Below are 23,088 nucleotides of genomic sequence, written 5' to 3' on the forward strand. Positions count from 1 at the left end.
CTCAACAAGATAGCAATATACAAATAAAATATTTTCGTTCTGTACAAGATAATAATAAAAAAAGTAGATAAATAAAAGAAAAATGAAATGAGTAGTAAAGAGTATATATAATGTAAAAGGGTCAAAATAGAATTATTATTTTTTTATTCAAAAATATTTTTTATTTTTTTTTAGCAAACAGAATTATATTTTCTAAACAGGTTCGTTAGGTCAAGAGCTTGCTTTCAACGTGTTTCCAATGTCAATAACAAAGCGATATTTCACATCAGCTTTGAGTAGACGATCCATTGCACTATTCACATAATCTATTGGAATAACCTCAATATCAGGTTTCACATCATGTTTGGCTGCAAAATCAATCATTTCTTGTGTCTCCTTTATCCCTCCAATCATACTCCCACCAATTATCTTTCTCCCTGCCAGCATTTTGAAGAATTAACAACTTTCTTAAAATAAAGGGTATAATGACATTGTTTTCTATATGCTTACCTCCAATTAAAGAAAATGCAGGAAGCTCCAAAGGCTTCTCTGGAGCTCCAACCATAACAAGTTTACCATGATTCTTCAATAAACCCATCAAGGGCATTAGTGGATGGAGTGCTGAAACAGTGTCAATAATACCATCAAAGGTGCCCATTACAGCCTATAACATAATGAACAGTGTTAGAAGTTTATAACTGATTTCATATATAGATTAGTTATTAAAAGCGAGCTATTGGTACGCACCTGCATTTGGTCTTGTTCGTGGCTAACCACAAATGAGTCAGCTCCTAAGTGTTCAATGGCTTCCTTCTTTTTGTTAGGAGAAGTGCTTATCACTGTTACATTAGCACCAAAAGCTTTGGTAAATTTCACAGCCATATGACCTAATCCACCAAGACCAACCACACCCACATGTAAACCAGGCTTGTTAAGTCCAAAATATTTCAAAGGGCTATATACTGTGATCCCCGCACAAAGAAGAGGAGCAGCGGCATCAAGTGGTAAGGCATCAGGAATACGGATCACGAAGTGTTCGTGGGCAACCATGGTATCAGAGTAGCCTCCATATGTGATTGTTCCATCAATATTCTTGGCGCCATATGTGAGGATCATCTTTGAGCAATAATTCTCGAGATCATCACCACAACTTTGACATGAGTGGCAGGATCCAACCATGCACCCTACACCTACCTTGTCTCCAACTTTGAACTTTGTCACCATGCTTCCAACCTTTGTCACTTCACCAGAAACTTCATGCCTTTACAAAATAGAGAAAGGAAAAGATTATTTTGTGAAGGAGTTTTGTTTAAATAATTGAAAAATAAAATTTAGTTTGTTTTATGATGTTAAGAGTACCCGGGAACTAAAGGGTAAATAGAACTACCCCACTCGTTCTTCAGCATGTGGAGATCCGAATGACATATACCACAATATAGTACTTTGAATGCCACATCTTTTTCTCCCGTTTCCCTGAAAAGCAACAGCAACATTATGTAATTTTATAGTAGGCTTAAATATGTCAAAGGTCCCTGTAAGTTCGTCCATTTTTTGTTTTCGTCTCTGTAATTTTTTTTTTTTTAAATGAACCCTGTATCTTTTAAACCTTTTGAAAATAGTCCTTGCCGTCAGCTTCTGTCAACAAAAACGCCATGGTGGCTAACCGAGTACACGTGGCAGTTCATGAGTTGGCACATTTGATGAGATGGCATGAGAGATGATAAGTTGTTAAAATACAGGGACTAAAATAAAAAACGTAAATTGACACAGGGATGAAATTAAAAAAACGTTCAATCTTCTTCTTCCTCTCAAATTTCAGTCTTCTTCCTCTCAAACTTTCCCCAATTTATCCCATACCTTGCGACCTTGAACCAAAATCCAAATCCTTCAACAATTTATTCTAATTCCATTACTCAATCATATTGTATGTTTTGATTGTAATGTTAAGTTGAAACATTGTATGCTACTTAAGTTTGATTAATTTAGTGATGTTTGTTGCAATTGATTGCAAATTCATTCATAAAGTTTGTAGATAATAAAGGCAAGAATACATCTTTTTCATCCCTCTTTTTTTCCACAATTCCCTCTTATTCTTCGAGATTGCTACCAATTACCATACATAAATAGTCAGATCCCCTTTCATCTTTTCTCACTCACATTCAAATTCAAACCCTAATTTCTCAAATTTTCATATGTTGAAAACGCCAGATTGTGGTAAGAGGCATTTCAACATACACATACTTGAAAATCCAAAAGAAGTGACACATGTGTTTCTTCCATTTTAGTAGCAAGAGACAAACAAGCAACAACAGTAATCTGAGTGATCCATGACTCATCCTTTTGAAATATCAAACTAGTAACGAATCTATCACATAATCATTTTATTGGGTGAAATTAGTTCTAATCATTCCTATTAATTGTGAAATTGTAGAATCCACGATCTTTGAATCAATTTCTCAATTCTGGTCACAATGAAAAAGATGCGGCGTTTTCAAACGCGGGTCAGAGAAAGGAAGGAGATTGAGGTTGTTGTTGGGTTTGATACATCTTCTATGGAGAAGGTGAAGAGAAAATGTTGTTTCATTGTGACAAAGGGAGAGAAAGCAGAGCCATTTTCAACTGTGTAATTTGAACATGTGTTTGAATTGTGTAATTTTGTGTTTTTATGTAATTGATGAAGAGAGTTTGTGTTGTTTTAATGTGTTGATGAAGAGTGGGTCTTGTTGTTGTTGATTGATGATTATTAGTTTTGTTTAAAAAAAATCTGTTTGTTTTTTCTTTCTTTTCCTGGGTTTGGTGTTGATGAGTTATGAATATGGTGATGAAGATGAAGAAGACAATGAGGGAAGAAGAATAAGATCTTGATTTTAAATCTGAAATTATGATTTTACGTTTTTTATTTTAGTCCCTGTCTTTACACAACTAATCATCTCTCATGCCAACTCATGACCTGCCACATGTGCTCCGTTAGCCACAATGGCGTTTTTGTTGACAGAAGCTGACGACAATGACCATTTTCCAAAGGTTAAGAAGATGCAGGGTTTATTTTAGGGAAAAAAACTTATAGGGACGAAAACAAAAAATGCGCGAACTTACAGGGACCACTTTTAAGCCTTTATAATATAGGAAAATAAAATCAACATTTGACATCACATGTCATCATTCATAATATGTTTTGTTTTTCCTTTATAAAAAAGATAGGGACCAAAAAAATGATTGAAAATTTTATAGGACTGAAAGTCGAAGGAAAATTTTAGAGGGACTAAAACAAAAATTTGATATCTTTTTAGAGGTGTGTTATTTGAACAATTCGTTTATGAAACAACTTTTGGGATAACCATAAATTTACAGAGAAAAGTAGATATTGACACTATTGACACAAAAACTAAAACAATAGAGAGAAAATAAAAATATAATATAATATAAATATGATAAAAAAAAGTTGTCACAAAATAGTTACATAATACTCATCCAAATATCATTTCTCATCTTTTTATGGATGCGAAACAAACTTTTTTAGACAATTTCAAGTGAAGTTAATTGTCCTTCAAAAAAAAGTGTAGTTAAATTATTTTTATTCTTTCTGGGAGAAAAAAGTATACTATTGTAATGTACACGGATCGGCTCCAAGAAAAATAAACAAACAAACAAGATGTGGGGTATTTTATTTTTTTATTTTTTTTTAAATAGATGTGGGGTATTTGTATATGTATCAAACGATGGTGTTCAAATTACTCCATAGACATATAAAAATATCATTTTTGACAAAAATAGCAAGGTTAGAGGTACTTTTGTCCCATGTTAATGGAGCAAATTCCAGTTTGCCATCCGTAAAAGAAATTTAGATGCCAATTTTGTAATTAAAAGATTATTTACTTTTAAACCTTAGTGAAATATGATTTTACAGAATTTGTATTGTAGCAAGGGGAGTAAATAAAAATTTACCCAAATGGTATGGATCAAAATTATCTTTAATTTTAAAATTGTATGCGATGAAGGTATAAAAGAAAAAAAATCTTTAAATTACAATGTTTAAATAAAATATATAGGGGATATATTAAAATTAACTCAAATACCATGAGGTAAAAGTATGAGTGTATCACCCATCACCCATGCTTGATGAAGGTAAAATTAAGGAAACCTTGTTGATAAACTTTTTATGGTTATAACAAGGAAAGGACTACTTGAAAACAGAAACAAATGGTGAATGAATACATGTGTCATGTGTATAGGTACCTTCTAGAGAATTTGAATGGAGACAGGACTCCAGATGAGTCCCTAGCTGCCCATCCGAAAGCCTTTTTAGGATGCTCCATCTCTGGTTGTAAAGCCATTTCAGTTGCAGAGAAAGTGAAAGGATGTGTCTATCTATCATGTAATGGGAAGGGCCTAAATCCACAAGTTATTATAACAAGAGTGTATGTGGCAATGTGATAGCCATGTGTGTTACTTTTGATGTATGAGGGGATGACTTAGTCAATGGGTTGTGTGAAATGTCAAGACACAACCCAATCAATGTTAGTCTTATTGTCATATTAGAACAAAATTTATGTTTTTCAAATATTTTGGTGGGTCCATCATTGTCTCATGGGATCATTCAAGAACAACCATGTAGTTTTACTCTAATGCAAAAATATAATGTTTGTTTTTAATTTATTTTAAGTGGGTCCTCATATCAGTGTCCTCCAATGTTCTTTAGGGAGAATCCGTTCTCCAACATGGCATCCATGTCATTCCACTCCAATGAGATAGAACATAAAATCAAGTTCTTACGACCTCAAGAACATATCATAGAACAACATTGGAGTTGCTTTGAATTCTTATTATTACTACCTTGTTTTTTTTAGGGGAATTACCTCATATTATTCACAAGGATAATTTAGCCATAATATACGACATAAAACATTTAAATATATTTCCAGAAAGTAAAAATAAATTAATATAAATTTTTTAAATATGAAAGTGATATAAATAAAAATTATTTAACAATTAATTAAATGTTACAATGATAACTTTATCATCTTTTGCTAGAAAAAAAAAAAAAAAAACTTTGTCATCTTGGTCAATTGTCTGTATATCAGCATAGTAGTAAGAGTTTGATCTCACAATATCGAAGGATTGAAATTTAAATAAAAATATCTGTAAAATAATTCTTAGTGTCACATTAATTTATAAATAATTTCCCTTTCTTCAATTTTAAAAAATATACAATTTGGTCAATCTTAAAACAGTAATGCTATTTGTAGCGACATTTTTTATAACGAAGTACTTACGAATTATGGTCTATCCAATTAAATCAGAGCCTGTCCGGAAAACATGGAGGTGGTGGGGTATAGTGGACTGTACTGTAGCACTAAATTTTCTTCGTAGTTTTCTCGCGAGCTCTTTTGTCGCTGTGTTCAACATTTTCCATCTTAAAAACAAAAGCGCAAGAAACACTCCCACACGGTCCAAACAAAAAAAAACACTGCCAAAGCTCCAGCCTTAAAACCGACACCAGAGCCGAATAAACCTCGATTATCTATTTAGACGGTCACCAGGGTTTTCAAAAGCGATTTAGTTTGTTAACATACGTACATTAAATCTTGTAAAAAATATATTAACCACATGATTAAACTTAATTATGCTCACATATCATATGTCTTTCATGTTATAACGATCAAACAAATTTGGGTGATTAGATTTGAGTTAAGGGATAAGAAGTTGGAGGTTATGAATTCAACCAAAACAAAGAAGAAACAAAATTCAAACAAAACTTAAATACTCATAGGCTAAAACAAAGACTCAATAACAAACACAAATGTGTTCTTTCTCAACGAGAGAGATAAAAAAAGTTAAAAAAACGAAAAATGGAACAAGTAATACATGTCTTGCAAAGAAATAGAAATACAAAAATGAAAACAAAGCCCTCCCAAAAATGAATACAATGTGAAAGAAATACTAATTTTTTATAAACCCATCTAGTTATTTAAGAGCTTGCCTTCATTGTGTTTCCAATGTCAATAACAAATCGATATTTCACATCAGCTTTGACTAAGCGTTCCATTGCAGTATTTACATAATCCACTGGAACAACCTCAATATCAGGTTTTACGCCATGTTTGGCTGCAAAATCAATCATTTCTTGTGTTTCCTTCATCCCTCCAATCATACTCCCACCAATTGTCTTTCTCCCTACAAAAAATAATGTGATGTATTATATATAACAACCTTCATATTTTAATATAACATAGTCTGTATAGAATTTTTTTATCATATGCTTACCCACAATCAAAGAAAATACTGGAAACTCCAAAGGCTTCTCTGGAGCTCCAACCATAACAAGTTTACCATTATTCTTCAATAGACCAAGCAAAGGCATTAGAGGATGGAGTGCTGAAACAGTGTCGATGATTCCATCAAACGTTCCCATTACAGCCTATAACATATTGAACAACATTAGAATTAAAGGTAGATTTTTCAGACCGTCGATAAATCGATTACTATATAGAAATAAATTTGTTTTCTAAATTAGTCATTAAAAGCGAATTATTGGTACGCACCTTCATCTGGTCTTGTTCGCGACTAACCACGAATGAGTCAGCTCCTAAGCGTTCAATGGCTTCCTTCTTTTTGTTAGGAGAAGTACTTACCACAGTTACCTTAACACCAAAGGCTTTGGCGAACTTCACAGCCATATGACCTAATCCACCAAGACCAACCACACCTATATGCAGTCCAGGTTTGTCAAATCCAAAATGTTTCATTGGGCTATACACTGTGATCCCAGCACAAAGGAGAGGAGCGGCAGCATCAAGTGATAAGGCATCGGGAATACGGACAATAAAGTGTTCGTCGACAACCATGGTGTCAGAGTAGCCTCCATATGTGATAGTGCCATCAACATTCTTGGAACTGTATGTCTGAATCATCTTTGAGCAATAATTTTCGAGATCCTCGCCACAACTTTGACATGAATGGCAGGATCCAACCATGCACCCCACACCAACCCTATCTCCAACTTTGATGTTTTTCACCTTGCTTCCCACCTCTGTCACTTCACCAGCAACTTCATGTCTTTACACAAATGAGATGAGAAAGAAACAAAAAATTAGTTTGTTTTATAACAGAGTAATGTTTAACTCATTGAAAATAAAATAAAAAATGGTTTGTTTTGTGATGTTAGAGTACCCAGGAACTACTGGGTAAGTAGTACTGCCCCACTCATTCTTCGCCATATGGAGGTCCGAGTGACATATACCGCAAAATAGTACTTTGAATGCCACATCCTTCTCCCCTGTTTCCCTGAAAAGGAATGAAAAAGAGCAGTGTTATTTCTCGCGAGTGATGTGCTCGTGTTAATTAGCATTATGCCACAAATAGCACCTGCATTACCACTAGTCAGCACCCTCTTACCATACAAGGAGCCAATTAAAATAAATCATATGTCAATCGTGATTTTCGCTATAACAATGCTTCTCGATCTTTATCATTATCCATAAAAAAAAAAAAATTCAGGATTTTACATCACACATCATCATTCAGGATGAATCTCTACAAAGAAAATCTCTTATGTTTTCTCAAGCAGGACAATTCACCCTGTCTTTAAATCTTTTAACTTTTTGATGACCTAAATTGCACCGGACTCTCCGTTCGCTAGAGATGATCCAGTCCCCATCGTTTATGAGATGTTATCTTTTACTTTATCACTCAACAATCAAACAACATAAATCATCATACCAAGTGAAAACCACCTTGATTAGCATTGTTTAAGCAATTAGTTAATCTTGGGAAGTTTTATATGCATCGCCAATGTTTGATGAAGGAATACATGAGTGGTTACATACCTTCTAGAGAACTTGAAAGGAGAAAGGACTCCAGATGTGTCCCTAGCAGCCCAGCCGAAAGCTTGTTTGGGATGTTCAGTTTCTGGTTTTGAGGCCATTTCAATTGCAGAGAAAGTGAAAGGATATTGATGAAATGGTAAGAACCAAAATCCACAAGTTATATAACAAGAGTATGTGGTAGATGTTATAACCATATCATACGTGCTACTTTCTTGGGTGAGTGGGTGACTTTGTCAATGGATTGAGAGAACTGTCCATAATAATACACCTCTCCTTAGATTATGGTCAGTGCTATTGATCAAATTCTTTTTCTTCTATTTTTGGCCATGAAGAGCTATTGTCACATTCTTATTATTAAACCAACGAAGTAATTAGTGAACAAATAAAAGTATATGCATTTAATTTTTTTAGGCAAATTTTATGGTGAAGTCATGAGAATGACTTTTCTAGTGAAGTTAACCCTATGATCACTTAATGAGTATTTGTGTATTTAATCTTTATAACGTCATACTACATGGTGTATTGCACATTTACCCATAAAATATGTCATTATATCTTTATTTATTGCAATTGTATCCCTGATTAAATCAAAATTAAACATTTTTATTATTATTTTATTTTGTAATCGTAAATCAAAATTTGGTAAAACACCAACTTTGAATCCCTTTCATCTTCATCCGTCTGAATCTCTTCATCTTCATGAATTGCCGCCTTTTATTTATTTTTCCAAACAAGAGAAAACTGCCCACAATATAACAACAAAGTGTGTGGCATAATTATCAGTTACAACTTTCATAATGTAATTTTGGTAAGCCAGACACAAAACCAAAACTATGAAATACATCAAGCGAAAGAAAGGGAAGTCATAAGGAATACTTTATGGCCAACATACAAAACTGGAGGCATCAGCTCTATTTTCAAACTCAAACAAAATATGTACTTTACAAACATCATCTATCTCAACAGTTCAAAACAATGCAATTCCAGTTTGTAGCATCATTTATATAAAATCAGTAATTAAGGTAAAATCAAAAGTAATTAATATTTTGTATGAGGATTGATTTATAATAAGGTAAAGTTTAGCCTTAGAGAGGTCCACCAGCAGAACACTAGCTGACATGACATCAACAGTTATACTATTGACTAAACAAAATAATTTTTCTAAAATAGTTAGTTTACTGACCGCACCGTAGAATTGCCCTTTATTTTATTCAAAACGTATCTTGATTTGTACTTGTATTAATTAGTGTATTTTGGTAATTTTGTTAAATAGATTTTTTCAAGTAGAGGTTTTTTGACCCCAAAAAAAATTTGTTTTTAAACTCTAAATAATATTAGTTGTACATACATATTTTGATCTTCTTCTCATATTTGAATGCAAGATGAACGGATTAGGAAATGTGGCTGAAGTAAGGCTGAGAGCATCCCACTTCTTCTAACGGGGACTTGTTTACGGTAACTGTTGGTTAATTATTTATTGGAAGTCTAGTGTTTAATAAAATGGAATTTGTGTGAACGAAATTGTTGATAATCTTGCACAAACCAGGTGTTAAAGTTTAATTTGAAAAATCAAAGCTCCACCTAAGCATAAGAACCTTGTCTAGTGTGTGTGCGAGGTTGCTTCCCAACCCGACCACGTCTTAGTGGTCGCGAGTTGTGGTTTGTCCAAGAGATTGTGTAATTTGTGGAAACAATATTTTTGCTGGACTCTCTTTTAAACAATATTTTTAATATTCACTTTTTTATTGATTTAAATCATTATAGGTTTACGTTTTGGAAATAGAACCCACTCAAAGTCTTGGGAAATACATTGATTCCGTCCAATAAAAAATGAGTTGTAGAGAGACTGTTCAAAAGTAAGTGTTGCTAACATTTCTCATCCAAAGAAGACATGCCAATTATTCGCATAATCATGCTCACAAAAAACACATTTACCTGTGCATTTTACCCCTTGATGTTGAAGTCGTTGTTGTCGAGTAGGTAACACTCCTATCAAAGCCCTTAAAAGAAAAGCCTTCATTCTTTGCATTATTTTCAAACCCCATATCTTTTCCAATTCAGTTCCGTTTGGTATTCTATTGTCTATCAAGTGTTCCATTGTACAATAGTAACCCAACTTTTCGCAATAAATTCCGGTAGGACTAGATTTTGAACTTACTATATCTTCTTGATCATCCTTATAAAGCGGTATTGATAAAATATTAGAGGCATCCTTAGCATTTGAATTTTTTCATAATAAATCTTCTCCATTCTTTTCTATTTGCAGGCCCGTTCCTAGAGTTTTACAGGCCTTAGGCATAATATGAAAAAAGGGCCCTTACATAATGGATCATAATTTTTTTAGCTCAATGTTGTGTTTTTTCGCTTTTCATTTCGTTTTTTTATTTTGTTTTTCACTACAAAATAAATGTTTTTTTTAGACAACATCTGAAAATAAATTAAATATTCTATATACACCAAAACAAAATAAAAATACCGTAGAAGTAGAGAAAAATAGCACATGTGAAGTAGAATGAAATTTTGGCACCCTATTTTCAACTAAAATAGAATTTGCTTTGTTACGAAAATTATCCCAATTTCTTGGATAATAAATATCGTCGATATTTTTAATATTAGTGAAGCACATTATTAGGAGTAAAGGGCCCAAAAAAATATCACCAATTTCTTAGATAATAAATTTTTGAGCATATTATCAAGAACAACCAATTTTTTTTTATAGGAGGGTGTATATAGAAAATTTTGTGTTACATGGGATATATATAGCAAATCTCACTAAAAGGGCCAAAAATACTAACAGATGTCAGCTCATTCCTTTATCATGTCAAAGTTTGAGCCTTTGAAGAGAATTCTTCTATATATATCCCTCAAAATCCAAATATTTCTATATGCACCCCCTTACCTTAAAAAAAATTTTGGGCCCCCTAACGGCATGGGCCCTAGGCCGTCGCACTCGCGGCCTATGCCTAGGGCCGGCCCTGTCTATTTGGTTCCATAAGATTTGAAACAAACACGTTTTGCAAACTTAGACTAATCAGGCTAGTTACAATAGTTACCTTTGAGTACAATTGATCAACTTAGTTTTATTACAATTCAAAAAAACATATAGATACATGCATGAATTACAATTCAAAAAACCCTAAATAGTAACACACAAATAAAGACTTCAAAGACAAAAGAGTTGATTCCAACAATATTGTTTTTTTACTAAATATGATATTATTAATGGGGTTGCAAGGGGTACACCAACATTGTGTCATTTGTCCACTTTACAAAGACTTAAACGTTCCAAACAAATATTTTGAAAAAATCCAACAATTCCCTATCAATTTTAAAATATATTTAAATTTAATATTCTAAAAATGTCAAGGTTTCAGATAAATATATCTTATAATTTGAACCATTACGTAGGAAGTTTAGTTGTCACTCATCTCTAAATAGATTGGTAGATGGCTAATTCATTTCACATTAAACATCGTGGTTAAATCATTTCTCTTCAATTCAATCAATCATAGGCTCATTCCATTTGCTAATTATAAACTTAATAATATTTTCTTTGAAATTATCTTTAAATTTTTGAATGAATGTAATAATTCACCTTCAATGTTAGAGATACATTGAATGCAGGGTAAAATATTCTCATATGAAGTCGTGAAAAGTTAGTTGAAATGATTTAGAATTTGATATAAGTTAGGAAACAAAGTTTGATTATGTATTTAAGTTAACTTATATAAGGATACCTCAAGGGTCACTATTTTAAATAAAAAACCGTTTCTTAGGTTCATTAAATAAATAATGCATATACCAATATTATAAATCAGGTGTATGTAAATTATTGTCTCATGTCACATGACATAAGAGTTCTTTGAAATAAGCTTTTGATTTGGTAGGTAAGAGAATTAAAAGGAAAGAGAATTTGAGATAAAAAAGGGGAAAATAAGTTTAAGGGTTGAGATTTCTCAACATGAGGAAATTTAACTTGAGAGAATCTCCTCCCTCATATGCATAAGTTTTTTTTTTTTTTTGAGAGATCATATACATAAGTTATTAAATAAAGGAGTTTTTGTTGCATACAATAATGAGGGTAGGATACTAGGATGTAATTATTTTTATTTTAGAACATACACTAAGACATACAAAATCATGAATTGAATGCCCTATAAATTTTAGAAAACGTACCTTAACAAGGAGAATCGCAAAAAATCATTTGTGGAAACATACGTTTTCAATCAAAATATTGATTAGTCATTAAAAAAATCAAAATATTTGTTTATCTTTTTAAAAACTTACCTAGGTTGGTGGAATCCCAAACAATGTATTTTGGAATACTATTAATTTTTTTGATAAAAAATAGTATCAATTAAGCACACATTATTTCAAAACCAAATCAAATATTCTATTCTTTCTAATCTTTTAAATATTTACTATTTTAAGGATGTATTTGAAGGGAAAAAAAATCGTCACTGAATATGTCAATACAAGATCAAACCAATCCTCACAACACAATGTCATTATAAATAGCCATAGCTCCTTATGATTGTAATATCCATAGCAACATTGCTACTCACTAACTAGACAGACACATTTTATTCACTTCCTTTTGGTCACATTGAAATGGCAAGACAACCTGAATTTGAACATCCAAACAAGGCCTTTGGTTGGGCAGCTAGAGACACTTCTGGTGTTCTCTCCCCCTTCAACTTCTCTAGAAGGTTCATTCCTCCATCCACCTCTTCAGTTTTTTTTTTTTTTTTTTTTTTCAATTAATTTATTTTTACACTTTGATGGATCATATATAATGTTTAAGAGTAAAATTGTTGTTAGGAAAATATATAACTCATGTTTGATGTGTCAAAACTTTCAGAGAAACAGGAGAAAAAGATGTGGCATTCAAAATATTGTATTGTGGAATATGTCACTCAGATGTCTGCATGGCGAAGAACGAATGGGGCATATCAACCTATCCACTAGTTCCGGGGTATGTTCTAATTAAATTATCTTAGAAAAGTCTTAAAGTCTTACCATTTTCTACTATTTTGATTTGATTCTAATTTATATAAGAAATACAGGCATGAGATTGTTGGTATAGTGACAAAGGTGGGAAGCAAAGTAGAAAAGTTCAATGTTGGAGACAAAGTAGGTGTTGGCTACATAATTGATTCATGTCGATCGTGTCAAAATTGTGTTGACAATCTTGAAAATTACTGCCCCGCATACACTACTACAGTTGGTGGCATGCATCGTGATGGAACCATCACACACGGAGGTTATTCTGACTCATTGGTTGTGGCTGAGAACTTCGTGGTTCACATTCCTGATGGATTACCACTTGAAGCTGCTGCACCTCTCCTTTGTGCTGGGATCACTGTGTACAGTCCTCTTAGATACTTTGGACTCGACAAACCTGGTCTTCATGTCGGTGTTGTTGGTCTTGGTGGGCTTGGTCACATGGCTGTGAAATTTGCCAAAGCTTTTGGTGCTAATGTGACCGTAATTAGTACATCTGCTAGCAAAGAAAAGGAAGCAAAAGAACACTTAGGAGCTGATTCATTTCTGATAAGTCGTGACCAAGATAAAATGCAGGTACAAAAAAAAATAGTTCAATATTCTATTATACTCAAATTGACAATGCTAATCAATTCATGAAATAATTATGTTAATGTTTTTATAGTCTGCACTGGGTACTTTGGATGGTATCATTGATACCGTTTCAGCAAATCATCCTGTCTTGCCACTACTTGGATTACTGAAGTCTCATGGAAAACTTGTAATGGTTGGTGTACCTGACAAGCCTCTGGAGATCCCCGTCTTTCCTTTAATTTTGGGTAAGCTAGCATATATATGAACTATGTTTCCATAGATCTCTTATATGATTAAAAGCTATAAGGCATATATATATATATAGTATAATGCACATGAGAATATCAATTTAATTTATGAATAAGCATTTTTATGATGCTAACAATTATTGGCAGGGAGAAAGCTGGTAGCTGGAAGTGGAATTGGAAGCATTAAGGAGACTCAAGAGATGCTTGAATTTGCTGCTAAACACAATGTAAAACCTGACATTGAAGTTGTTCCTGTGGATTATGTTAACACAGCAATTGAGCGACTCCTCAAAGCAGATGTCAAATATCGATTTGTGCTCGACATTGGAAACACTCTGAAACCAAGTTCTTAAATTTTCGTGTTTGTGGCAACTTTGTTCTTTAATAAACTTGTGATGTGTTGTGTAACTTGCTATGTTGTTAAGTCTTGATTGTTATTATTAAACTTTCTATGTATTGAAAAAAAGTTCTTAAATTTTCCAGAGCTGCATTGTCTGCAGTTGGGAGTTGGGACAGTTTCTAAATTATGTTTTAGTTTGTTTACTCAAATAAAGGTTATGGTCTGCTGAATCTAAACATATATAAATGTTTTATGATTTAGAAACATTTTTCAAATGTTACTAAGGTTTACAATCATTTGTTTATTCTATTTTTCCTTACAACCATATGTTTAGTCCGTCACAATTATGTCTGTCACAAAATTCCTAATTATTAGCAGAAATTGGCTCTCAAAACCTAAACTTTTGTCCAATTATAGCTGTGGATTTTTACTCTGTGACAAAAATAATTTGTCATAAATTGCGATGAATATCAAAATCCCTTGCTAATATTTTGTGAAGCCAATTTTCATTATGAATTTTTGTGTCGATAAATCAATCTCTAAACTAGATGGTGACGGAAATTTGGTAATTTAGTGATGAACCTGTTCCATCTTTAAATTCATTTTTTTAGCCGTGTGCTTCTATGTGAAGACAAAATGCTTGGTAAAATTTGTCCAAATGTGAGTCTTATATACAAATATAAAAATAGGTAACGCATAGCGTGCGAATAGGAAATGCGCATAGAAAACAAAATGTCAACCAAAGACAAAATGCTTGTTAAAATTTGTCCAAATGTGAATCATATATACAAAATTGAACATATGCATAGCGTGCGAACCAGAAATGTGCATAGAAAACAAAATATCGAGCGAAGAGAAAATGCAAAAACTAAAAATAAGAAATACAAGCACATATAGCATATTCATGACTTGTACCTAAACAGATGTTGCAGTGCAAATCATAAGGAGAGAGAGGCGCAAATCAACGAAATACAACGCAAGTCGATTTCAAGAATATGTTTCTAAGAGCGAATTAAGAACAAGATTGAGAGCAAATGATCGTGATTGAGATTGGAGCGAGATTGAATGCAAATTAGCGTGATTAAGAGTCGTTCCTAAATTAGAGTGATGTCAAAGCGTTTCTAAGAAGCACATTATGTAGGCACACATAAGATATATAAGTATAAATTATAACACTGAAATATCAAATCAATCAAATTAAGGCACTTGAAATTAAAATCTAAATTCGAGTTGCAGATTGTAAAATATTTTTGTGCATTCAAATTCAAAAGTGAACAAGATGCAATGACTATTTTTCATGTCTTGTGTTAATAAGGATAGAGAAATATACCATGTCATTCATAATACCTCTGCCAACATTATCACTAATCCCACAAGATATATAAGTCTTAGGTCCTATACCATTCTGCAAAGAATAATGAAATAACTTATCTGCAACATTAAAAAGGCCGCACTTGGAATTAATATACTGAAGAAATGACAAGTTATTGATAAGTTCATGTCTTTGGTACAAAAGATACTTATTAGATGCACTAAGTGAAGATAAATTCTTAAGCTTCAATATTTGTGGCCAAACATTGTCAATTATACGCACCTAAGAATATACTTTCATCAAAAGAATTGATTGTGTTCCGTAAATTTAACTCAATTGGTACATTGTATAATATATGTAGGGGTTAGAGGTTTCAAACCCCGAACATGAATTGAATGCTATATAAATTTTTTAAATACTACCATTTTTTATTTTTTTTAGGATATTGAAACAATTTTTTAATCCAACCTTAGCAAGGAGAATCGCAATCAGATCATTTCTGGAAAAATACGTTTTCAATCAAATTTTACCGAGATATTTGTCAATCAAAAATATTTATTATTCCTTTTTTATTACCTATCTAGTTGGGGAAATGCCAAACAACATATTTTGGAATACTATTAAAAAGAAAATTGACAAAAACTAGTATGAATTAATCACATATTATTGCAAAACCAAATCAAATATTCTATTCTTTGCTAAACTTTAAAATATTAACTATTTTGAGGAAATATTTGAAGGAAATGAAAAACGTCACTGAATATGTGAATACAAGATCAACCAACCCTTACAACACAATGTCACTATAAATAGTCATAGCTCCTTAATTAGGCTTGTAATATCCATAACAATTACCAACATATATTTCATTGCTACTCACAAAGAGCAATACAGGTTATTCACTTCCTTTTGTTCACATTGAAATGGCAACACAACCTGAACTTGAACATCCAAACAAGGCCTTTGGTTGGGCAGCTAGAGACACATCTGGTGTTCTCTCCCCTTTCAACTTCTCTAGAAGGTTCATTCATCCACCTTTTAATTTTTACACTTTTAATTCATTAATTCTATATTTCATTTTTTACCACTTCACAACACTATGATCCATTCAAGGAATTGGATAGGTTGTCCTAAATATGTGAATATTTGATTAATATGTTAAGAGTAAAATTGGTGTTAACTAAATATATAACTCACCTTTTCCGTAACAAAACTTTCAGAGAAACTGGTGAAAAAGATGTGGCATTCAAAATATTGTATTGTGGGATATGTCACTCAGATGTCCACATGGCGAAGAATGAATGGGGAATATCTACCTATCCCCTAGTTCCGGGGTATGTTCTAATCAAATCATCCTATAGAAGTCTTAAAGTCATTGTATTTAGATTCTAATTTATATAATAAATACAGGCATGAGATTGTTGGTATAGTGACAAAGGTGGGAAGCAAAGTAGAAAAGTTCAATGTTGGAGACAAAGTAGGTGTTGGCTACATGGTTGATTCATGTCGATCATGTCAAAATTGTGTTGACAATCTTGAAAATTACTGTCCCACATTTACTTTCACATGTGGTGCCAAGTATCGCGATGGAACGAGCACATATGGAGGTTATTCTGACTCATTGGTTGCAGATGAGAACTTCGTGGTTCACATTCCTGATGGATTACCACTTGAAGCTGCTGCACCTCTCCTTTGTGCTGGGATCACTGTGTACAGTCCTCTTAGATATTATGGACTCGATAAACCTGGTCTTCGTATAGGTGTTGTTGGTCTTGGTGGGCTTGGTCACATGGCTGTGAAATTTGCCAAAGCATTTGGTGCGATTGTAACAGTGATTAGTACATCACCCAACAAAGAGAAAGAAGCAATAGAACACTTAGGAGCCGATTCATTTCTGATAAGTCGTGACCAAGAGAAAATGCAGGTACAAAAAAAATTGTTCAATTTTCTATTATACAGAAATTGACAATGCTATTGCTAATCAATTCATGAACTAATTATGTTAATGTTTTTATAGTCTGCATTGGGTACTTTGGATGGTATCATCGATACAGTTTCAGCAAATCATCCTATCTTACCCCTAATTGGATTATTGAAGTCTCATGGAAAACTTGTAATGGTTGGTGTACCTGACAAGCCTTTGGAGATCCCCGTCTTTCCTTTAATTTTGGGTAAGCTAGCATAAATATGAACTACATTTCCATTGATCTCTTGTTTGATTTGAAGCAAAAATAAAATTCATATATGAATAAGCATTTTGATGATGCTAACATTCATTGGCAGGGAGAAAGCTGGTAGCCGGAAGTAATATTGGAGGCATCAAGGAGACTCAAGAGATGCTTGACTTTGCTGCTAAACACAGCGTAAAACCTGACATTGAAGTCGTTCCTGTGGATTATGTTAACACAGCAATTGAGCGACTCCTCAAAGCAGATGTCAAATATCGATTTGTGCTCGATATCGGAAACACTTTGAAACCAAGTTCTTAAATTTTCGTGTTTATGACTACTTCGTTTTGTAATAAACTTGTGAGGTGTTGTGCAACTTTTTTTTTAGAACGTTATTGTATGAGTCTTCTGCTAATCTTCATTGAAGGTGGGAGGAGTTTTCTTACTATGATGTTATGTCTTTACCGTTATTAATAAACTTAATTTCTATTTATTGAATAAAAGTTCTTTGGTTTGTTACAGCTGCACTATCTGCAGTTAGGACAATTTTCAAACAATGGTCACAATTTATGTTTTAGTTTGTTTAGCCAATGTTAATTTTCTGTTGTTGTTTTTTTTTTTTTAACAAATCAAAATGGAATATATAGCTCAAAAGAGAAGTGATTCACCCCGCACAAGATGTGCTAACGTGATGAACCACCTAAAGTCTGATACAAACAACATGCACCTATCAAGGATACCCGCTCCCAAGAAGGAAAAAAACTAAAAAAAACTTACATGATACCCATACAAGGTAGTGGGTATCTTCACCAATCGTGAAAGCCAAACGGAAGAGGAACAACATTTGACGAAAGCTATAAAAAAGAATTCAACTTCACCTTTTCTACAATACTAAGAGGATCAATAACCATATTGTTAAAGACACAGTTATTTCTCTCATTCCATATTGCCCAAATACAAGCCTGCCAAATAACTTTTAAATAAAAATGAGTAGATCGCGGCATACCCGCCAAATGAATAAACTGAGGAAAATGTTCCTTAACCGAGCCTGGAAAAACACAAGGAACACCAAGCCACTTACAAACAAGATATCAAGTTCTCCCAAAAAGATCACACCTAATGAAGAGATGATCCGCCGTTTCAGGGTCACCGCAACCGCCAACACAAACGTTGTCAGCTGGTTGAATAACATGACGACGCACCAAATTTGATCTCGTTGGAATTCTATCTTGAAGAGTGTGTTTGGATGAGGTAATTGGGAAATTTTAAAGAATTTAGAATTCTAAGCAATTTAAATTACTTTCATTTCTCAATACTTTTGTTTGGATGGAGTACTAAAAAATTTCATTGTCATCATTTTTGGGCAACTTTTATAAATTTTAATTTTTTGGGGCCAAATTTTAATTGTTGTTCGATTATATTGCTGAAGCCTTTAAATAAAATATATTTTAGGGTTGATTTAGTAAATAATTCTTACAAACATCTATAATATCTTTCCTACAAAATAAAATCACATTTTTTAGTCCCTATAAAATTTTCTGTCAATATTTTTAGTCCTTGTAAAGAAAAATCATTACCAGTTTTAGTCATTGTAAAAAAAATTGATCAACTTTTTTTGTCCCTAAAAAATATGATTTTATTTTGTAAGCTTAAGCACAAAATACTTGGCGTAATATTTGGATTGAGAGTGATTCTTCAAGCGTTGTCCAACCCTTGAGGGATCTCTTGACATTATTCCATTTTCATCACTAAACTGTTAGTGACGGAAATTTGTTAATTCAGTGATGAACTTGAACTTGTACCCTCTGGTCACTATTATAAGTAAAAGTCAACTTTTTAGATTCATTCAATAAATGATGTATTTGGTCAATAATATAGACTAAATACATAATTTATTGAATGAACCTAAAAAGTTGATTTTTGCTTATAACAGTGACAGGAGGGAGTATGTAACTAGCTTTGTGTGTATTGTACAAACTATGCTATTAATAATATTTTGCAAAGTGTTTGCTCACCGAGCGACGGAAGGATCGCCATGACGAGCGAGGGTTTATTCACCAGTGGGTTTCTGCCACATCAGCAAAGTGGCCCAGAAACCGCCTTTGCGCGCCATGGCGAAGAGTAGGCTTGCTTAGCCACACCCTGTTTTGATTATAAAAAATAAAAAACTTTATCTCTGCCTATATTCGCCTTGACTTCGCTTCAAGCTTGCTGTGGCGAGCCTTCTTGCCATGGCCTCGCTTCAAGTTCACTTGGCCACACCCTGGAAATCCATATTTTGGTGCTTTATGCCTATGTTCGTTTTGTGGTCCTCAAGGGCTCGCCATGGCAGCTTAGCTTAAATTTTCTTCTTCTTTCTTTGCTCTTTAAATGCCTTGGCAAGCAATTTCCTACACAAAAGGTTGGTATAAGATATAAAAAGCATAAAATTGAAATTATTCAATATTTTGAGCTTTTCATGAGATATCTTGTGAAACAAGTAACTAAAGCCTAAAATAATATAATATTTAAATGATTTTTGATACTTATCACCTTATCTCGCTTGGCGTGGATTTAGCTCACTTAGCCTACTTTCTCGCTTAGCAAGGCTCTAACTTTCTTATTTCAATAAAAGAAAAAGAGAAAAAATAAGGGATATCATGCCATTTGAATTATATAATTCGAACAAATAAGACACAAGAAATTAATAAGGTGGGAAAAGAAGAGTTTTTTTGTTATGAAGAGACAATTATGGTTTTTTGTTTGTGCTTTTTACAACCCGATTCATGCTATGAATGATGAAAAGAGAAAGGAGAAATATATTCTAGTACAAGACACGTATTATTAAATATATGATGGACTTACATGAATGAGTGGTACTAAACAAAATAGCAAAGTAGTCTTTTGTGTGGACCATCTAATGTGTTAGTTCACACTAGTAATAAAGTGACTTATTTTAAATGTGAACTATTTTGAAGACTTGTTTAAGGGGAAGCAAAAACGTCACTGGATATGTCAAAAGTATGTATAACGTCACCAAATATGTCAATAGAAGAACAACTCTCACACGTCACAACACATTCATGGTCACTATAAATACTCCTTATAGCTCCCACATGTTTGTAATATCGACAATAACATATACTTTCATTACTACTCAAAGAGACACAATTCATTCGCTTACTTAATTTTTGTCACGTTGAAATGGCAACACAACCTGAATTTGAACATCCAAACAAGGCATTTGGTTGGGCAGCTAGAGACACTTCTGGTGTTCTTTCCCCTTTCAACTTCTCCAGAAGGTTCATTCTTCCATCCACCTCTTCATTTTATACATCTTTTTAACTAAGAAAATGCTAACAATTGTTGTAAAGACAGAAATATTTTAATATGTTGAGAACAATGTTGTTGGCTAAATACTTATTTCTTTGTGTGTCATGAACTTTCAGAGAAACGGGTGAAAAAGATGTGGCATTTAAAGTACTGTATTGTGGGATATGTCACTCGGATCTTCATATGATAAAGAATGAATGGGGCATGTCTACCTATCCACTAGTTCCTGGGTACGTTTGCTTTGAACTACTTTAACAAACCATATCTTAGGAATATTTTTTTTTTACCATTTTCCACTACTTCGATTTTATTCTAATTGATATATGATTGATTATAGGCATGAGATTGCTGGTATAGTGACGGAGGTAGGAAGCAAAGTAGAGAAGTTCAAAATTGGAGACAAAGTGGGTGTGGGATGCTTAGTTGATTCGTGTCGTGCATGCCAAAACTGTGAGGAAAATCTTGAGAATTATTGCCCTAAACAAACAAATACATATAGTGCCAAATACAGTGATGGAAGCATCACATATGGAGGGTACTCTGACTCAATGGTTGCAGATGAGCACTTTATAGTTCACATTCCTGATGGCTTACCACTTGAATCTGCTGCTCCTCTCCTTTGTGCCGGTATTACTGTGTATAGTCCTCTTCGATATTTTGGACTCGACAAGCCTGGTATGAATATAGGTATTGTTGGTCTTGGTGGACTTGGTCACTTGGGTGTGAAGTTTGCAAAAGCTTTTGGAGCTAATGTAACAGTAATTAGTACATCACCCAACAAAGAGAAAGAAGCAATAGAAAACCTAGGAGCTGATTCATTTCTTATAAGTCATGACCAAGATAAAATGCAGGTACAAATACATAATCAAAGTTAGAATAATATTCATAATTGGAAATGGTAATTGATTAATTAATAAATGTCGATGATTTTATAGGCTGCGATGGGTACTTTGGATGGCATCATCGATACAGTTTCAGCGGATCATCCTCTCTTACCTCTAGTTGGTTTATTAAAATATCACGGAAAACTTGTAATGGTCGGTGCACCTGACAAGCCTCCGGAGCTCCCTCACATTCCTTTAATAATGGGTAAGTTATTGTGTGTGTATATATGAAAAATGTTCCCACGGCTCTAGTGTTTGAATTTTATCATAACTATCTCTAAATTTATGATTGATTGTGATCGATATGTCCACGGTTTAAACCCTTTTATACCTATGAAAATAAATGTATAAACATTTTTATGATATTATTTATTGGCAGGGAGAAAGACGATATCTGGCAGTGGCATTGGAGGCATGAAAGAGACACAAGAAATGATTGATTTTGCTGCTAAACACAATATAAAACCAGACATCGAAGTCATACCAGTGGATTATGTTAACACAGCAATGAAGCGACTCCTCAAAGCAGATGTCAAATATCGATTTGTGCTCGATATCGGAAACACTTTAAAACCTAGTTCTTAACTTTTGTACAACTCCACTGTCTGTTGTTCGGATCACCATCACAATTATTACGATTTTTGTTTGTTTATCCAATTTTTTTTAAGGATGTTTGTTTATCCAATATTGTCGATTGTTTTTTCTTCTTCTTGTATACAATAAAGGTTTTTGATCTTGGACAGAGAGCGTCTGCGGTTGAAAATCATAGGGATTCAAATTCAGCACTATTCACATATATGTGAATGAATAATGTATTTTCTGTTATAGAATAATGTATGTGTTTTATGATGTGAATTTCAACTTGTTACAACTAGTGCAAGAACTTGTGTCTTGCACGAGTTTACCCCATTTTCTAAATATGTCAATAATATCTACCTAAGCATATATAATCACTGATTGTGATTAAATATAAAATGTCTTTTCAAGATGAGCCATATATGTTCATTTGCACCAGAGTCAATGAGCCATATAGGAGTTTGAAATTTTAAAGTATTGGAGAAAATGGTGTTTATACCTGGAGTAGAGGCTTCCTGATGAGAAAGAATAGCAGGATTAGAGGTTTTATTATTTGGAAATTGCGAAAATGTATGACTTGACCCTCTAAGCGAAAAATGCGTGCAGAACACATAGCGTCACATCTACAAGGATGGATGTATATACAATTAGGTGTAGGCCTCTGAGAATTAAGCTCCTCCCATAGGGTTTTCATTTTTGTGAAGTAATCAAGGACATATTTTGATCCTTGTTTGAGATTGTTGATTGCATAACGTAATATAGAAACACGAATACTATCTGCTTTGAAATCTTTCTTTGAGTTCTTCCCAAAATCAATAACATGAACATGAAAAATGATGGTTTGAGAAATTTGTGGAGAAACTGAA

The 23,088-nt window shown here is 33.2% G+C and overlaps 5 protein-coding genes across 5 annotated transcripts; 3 read left to right on the top strand and 2 right to left on the bottom strand.

The window, feature by feature from the left end:
* Positions 1-156: 156 nt before the first annotated feature.
* Positions 157-4,313, bottom strand: LOC11405461 (probable mannitol dehydrogenase). Its single transcript, XM_003612924.4, has 5 exons — positions 4,216-4,313; positions 1,339-1,452; positions 727-1,240; positions 490-643; positions 157-416 (listed from the first exon to the last, which is right to left on the bottom strand). Exons 1-5 carry the CDS (start codon positions 4,311-4,313, stop codon positions 211-213), a joined length of 1,086 nt encoding a protein of 361 aa, XP_003612972.2. The 3' UTR covers positions 157-210.
* A 1,500-nt stretch (positions 4,314-5,813) lies between these two features.
* LOC11405462 (probable mannitol dehydrogenase) lies at positions 5,814-8,026 on the bottom strand. Its single transcript, XM_003612925.3, has 5 exons — positions 7,806-8,026; positions 7,150-7,263; positions 6,522-7,035; positions 6,244-6,397; positions 5,814-6,153 (listed from the first exon to the last, which is right to left on the bottom strand). The coding sequence occupies exons 1-5, from the start codon at positions 7,997-7,999 to the stop codon at positions 5,948-5,950; spliced, it is 1,182 nt and encodes a 393-aa protein (XP_003612973.2). The 5' UTR covers positions 8,000-8,026; the 3' UTR covers positions 5,814-5,947.
* Positions 8,027-12,405: 4,379 nt separating this feature from the next.
* LOC11407842 (probable mannitol dehydrogenase) lies at positions 12,406-13,983 on the top strand. Its single transcript, XM_003612927.3, has 5 exons — positions 12,406-12,514; positions 12,667-12,780; positions 12,872-13,385; positions 13,474-13,627; positions 13,778-13,983. The coding sequence occupies exons 1-5, from the start codon at positions 12,417-12,419 to the stop codon at positions 13,981-13,983; spliced, it is 1,086 nt and encodes a 361-aa protein (XP_003612975.1). The 5' UTR covers positions 12,406-12,416.
* Positions 13,984-16,151: 2,168 nt separating this feature from the next.
* LOC11407843 (probable mannitol dehydrogenase) lies at positions 16,152-17,823 on the top strand. Its single transcript, XM_003612929.3, has 5 exons — positions 16,152-16,303; positions 16,503-16,616; positions 16,693-17,206; positions 17,300-17,453; positions 17,566-17,823. The coding sequence occupies exons 1-5, from the start codon at positions 16,206-16,208 to the stop codon at positions 17,769-17,771; spliced, it is 1,086 nt and encodes a 361-aa protein (XP_003612977.1). The 5' UTR covers positions 16,152-16,205; the 3' UTR covers positions 17,772-17,823.
* A 2,730-nt stretch (positions 17,824-20,553) lies between these two features.
* Positions 20,554-22,520, top strand: LOC11416510 (probable mannitol dehydrogenase). The gene is made up of 5 exons (XM_003612930.4): positions 20,554-20,731; positions 20,879-20,992; positions 21,100-21,613; positions 21,698-21,851; positions 22,026-22,520. The coding sequence occupies exons 1-5, from the start codon at positions 20,634-20,636 to the stop codon at positions 22,229-22,231; spliced, it is 1,086 nt and encodes a 361-aa protein (XP_003612978.1). The 5' UTR covers positions 20,554-20,633; the 3' UTR covers positions 22,232-22,520.
* Positions 22,521-23,088: the final 568 nt, after the last annotated feature.

The sequence above is a fragment of the Medicago truncatula genome, chromosome 5 (assembly GCF_003473485.1).
Source record: "Medicago truncatula cultivar Jemalong A17 chromosome 5, MtrunA17r5.0-ANR, whole genome shotgun sequence".
NCBI classification, from domain to species: domain Eukaryota; kingdom Viridiplantae; phylum Streptophyta; class Magnoliopsida; order Fabales; family Fabaceae; genus Medicago; species Medicago truncatula.

Bases quoted from the DNA above. Each gene is read 5' to 3' on its own strand.
- LOC11407842 (XM_003612927.3), top strand. From the start codon at position 12,417: ATGGCAAGACAACCTGAATTTGAACATCCAAACAAGGCCTTTGGTTGG. The intron at 12,781-12,871 runs GTATGTTCTAAT...TAAGAAATACAG, and splicing joins ACCTATCCACTAGTTCCGGG to GCATGAGATTGTTGGTATAG. The intron at 13,628-13,777 runs GTAAGCTAGCAT...AATTATTGGCAG, and splicing joins CGTCTTTCCTTTAATTTTGG to GGAGAAAGCTGGTAGCTGGA.
- LOC11407843 (XM_003612929.3), top strand. From the start codon at position 16,206: ATGGCAACACAACCTGAACTTGAACATCCAAACAAGGCCTTTGGTTGG. The intron at 17,207-17,299 runs GTACAAAAAAAA...ATGTTTTTATAG, and splicing joins GTGACCAAGAGAAAATGCAG to TCTGCATTGGGTACTTTGGA. The intron at 17,454-17,565 runs GTAAGCTAGCAT...ATTCATTGGCAG, and splicing joins CGTCTTTCCTTTAATTTTGG to GGAGAAAGCTGGTAGCCGGA.
- LOC11416510 (XM_003612930.4), top strand. From the start codon at position 20,634: ATGGCAACACAACCTGAATTTGAACATCCAAACAAGGCATTTGGTTGG. The intron at 20,993-21,099 runs GTACGTTTGCTT...GATTGATTATAG, and splicing joins ACCTATCCACTAGTTCCTGG to GCATGAGATTGCTGGTATAG. The intron at 21,852-22,025 runs GTAAGTTATTGT...ATTTATTGGCAG, and splicing joins TCACATTCCTTTAATAATGG to GGAGAAAGACGATATCTGGC.
- LOC11405462 (XM_003612925.3), bottom strand. From the start codon at position 7,999: ATGGTTATAACATCTACCACATACTCTTGTTATATAACTTGTGGATTT. The intron at 6,398-6,521 runs GTGCGTACCAAT...AATATGTTATAG, and splicing joins GCGAACAAGACCAGATGAAG to GCTGTAATGGGAACGTTTGA. The intron at 6,154-6,243 runs GTAAGCATATGA...TATTTTTTGTAG, and splicing joins AGTATTTTCTTTGATTGTGG to GGAGAAAGACAATTGGTGGG.
- LOC11405461 (XM_003612924.4), bottom strand. From the start codon at position 4,313: ATGGCTTTACAACCAGAGATGGAGCATCCTAAAAAGGCTTTCGGATGG. The intron at 644-726 runs GTGCGTACCAAT...ATTATGTTATAG, and splicing joins ACGAACAAGACCAAATGCAG to GCTGTAATGGGCACCTTTGA. The intron at 417-489 runs GTAAGCATATAG...AAATGCTGGCAG, and splicing joins TGCATTTTCTTTAATTGGAG to GGAGAAAGATAATTGGTGGG.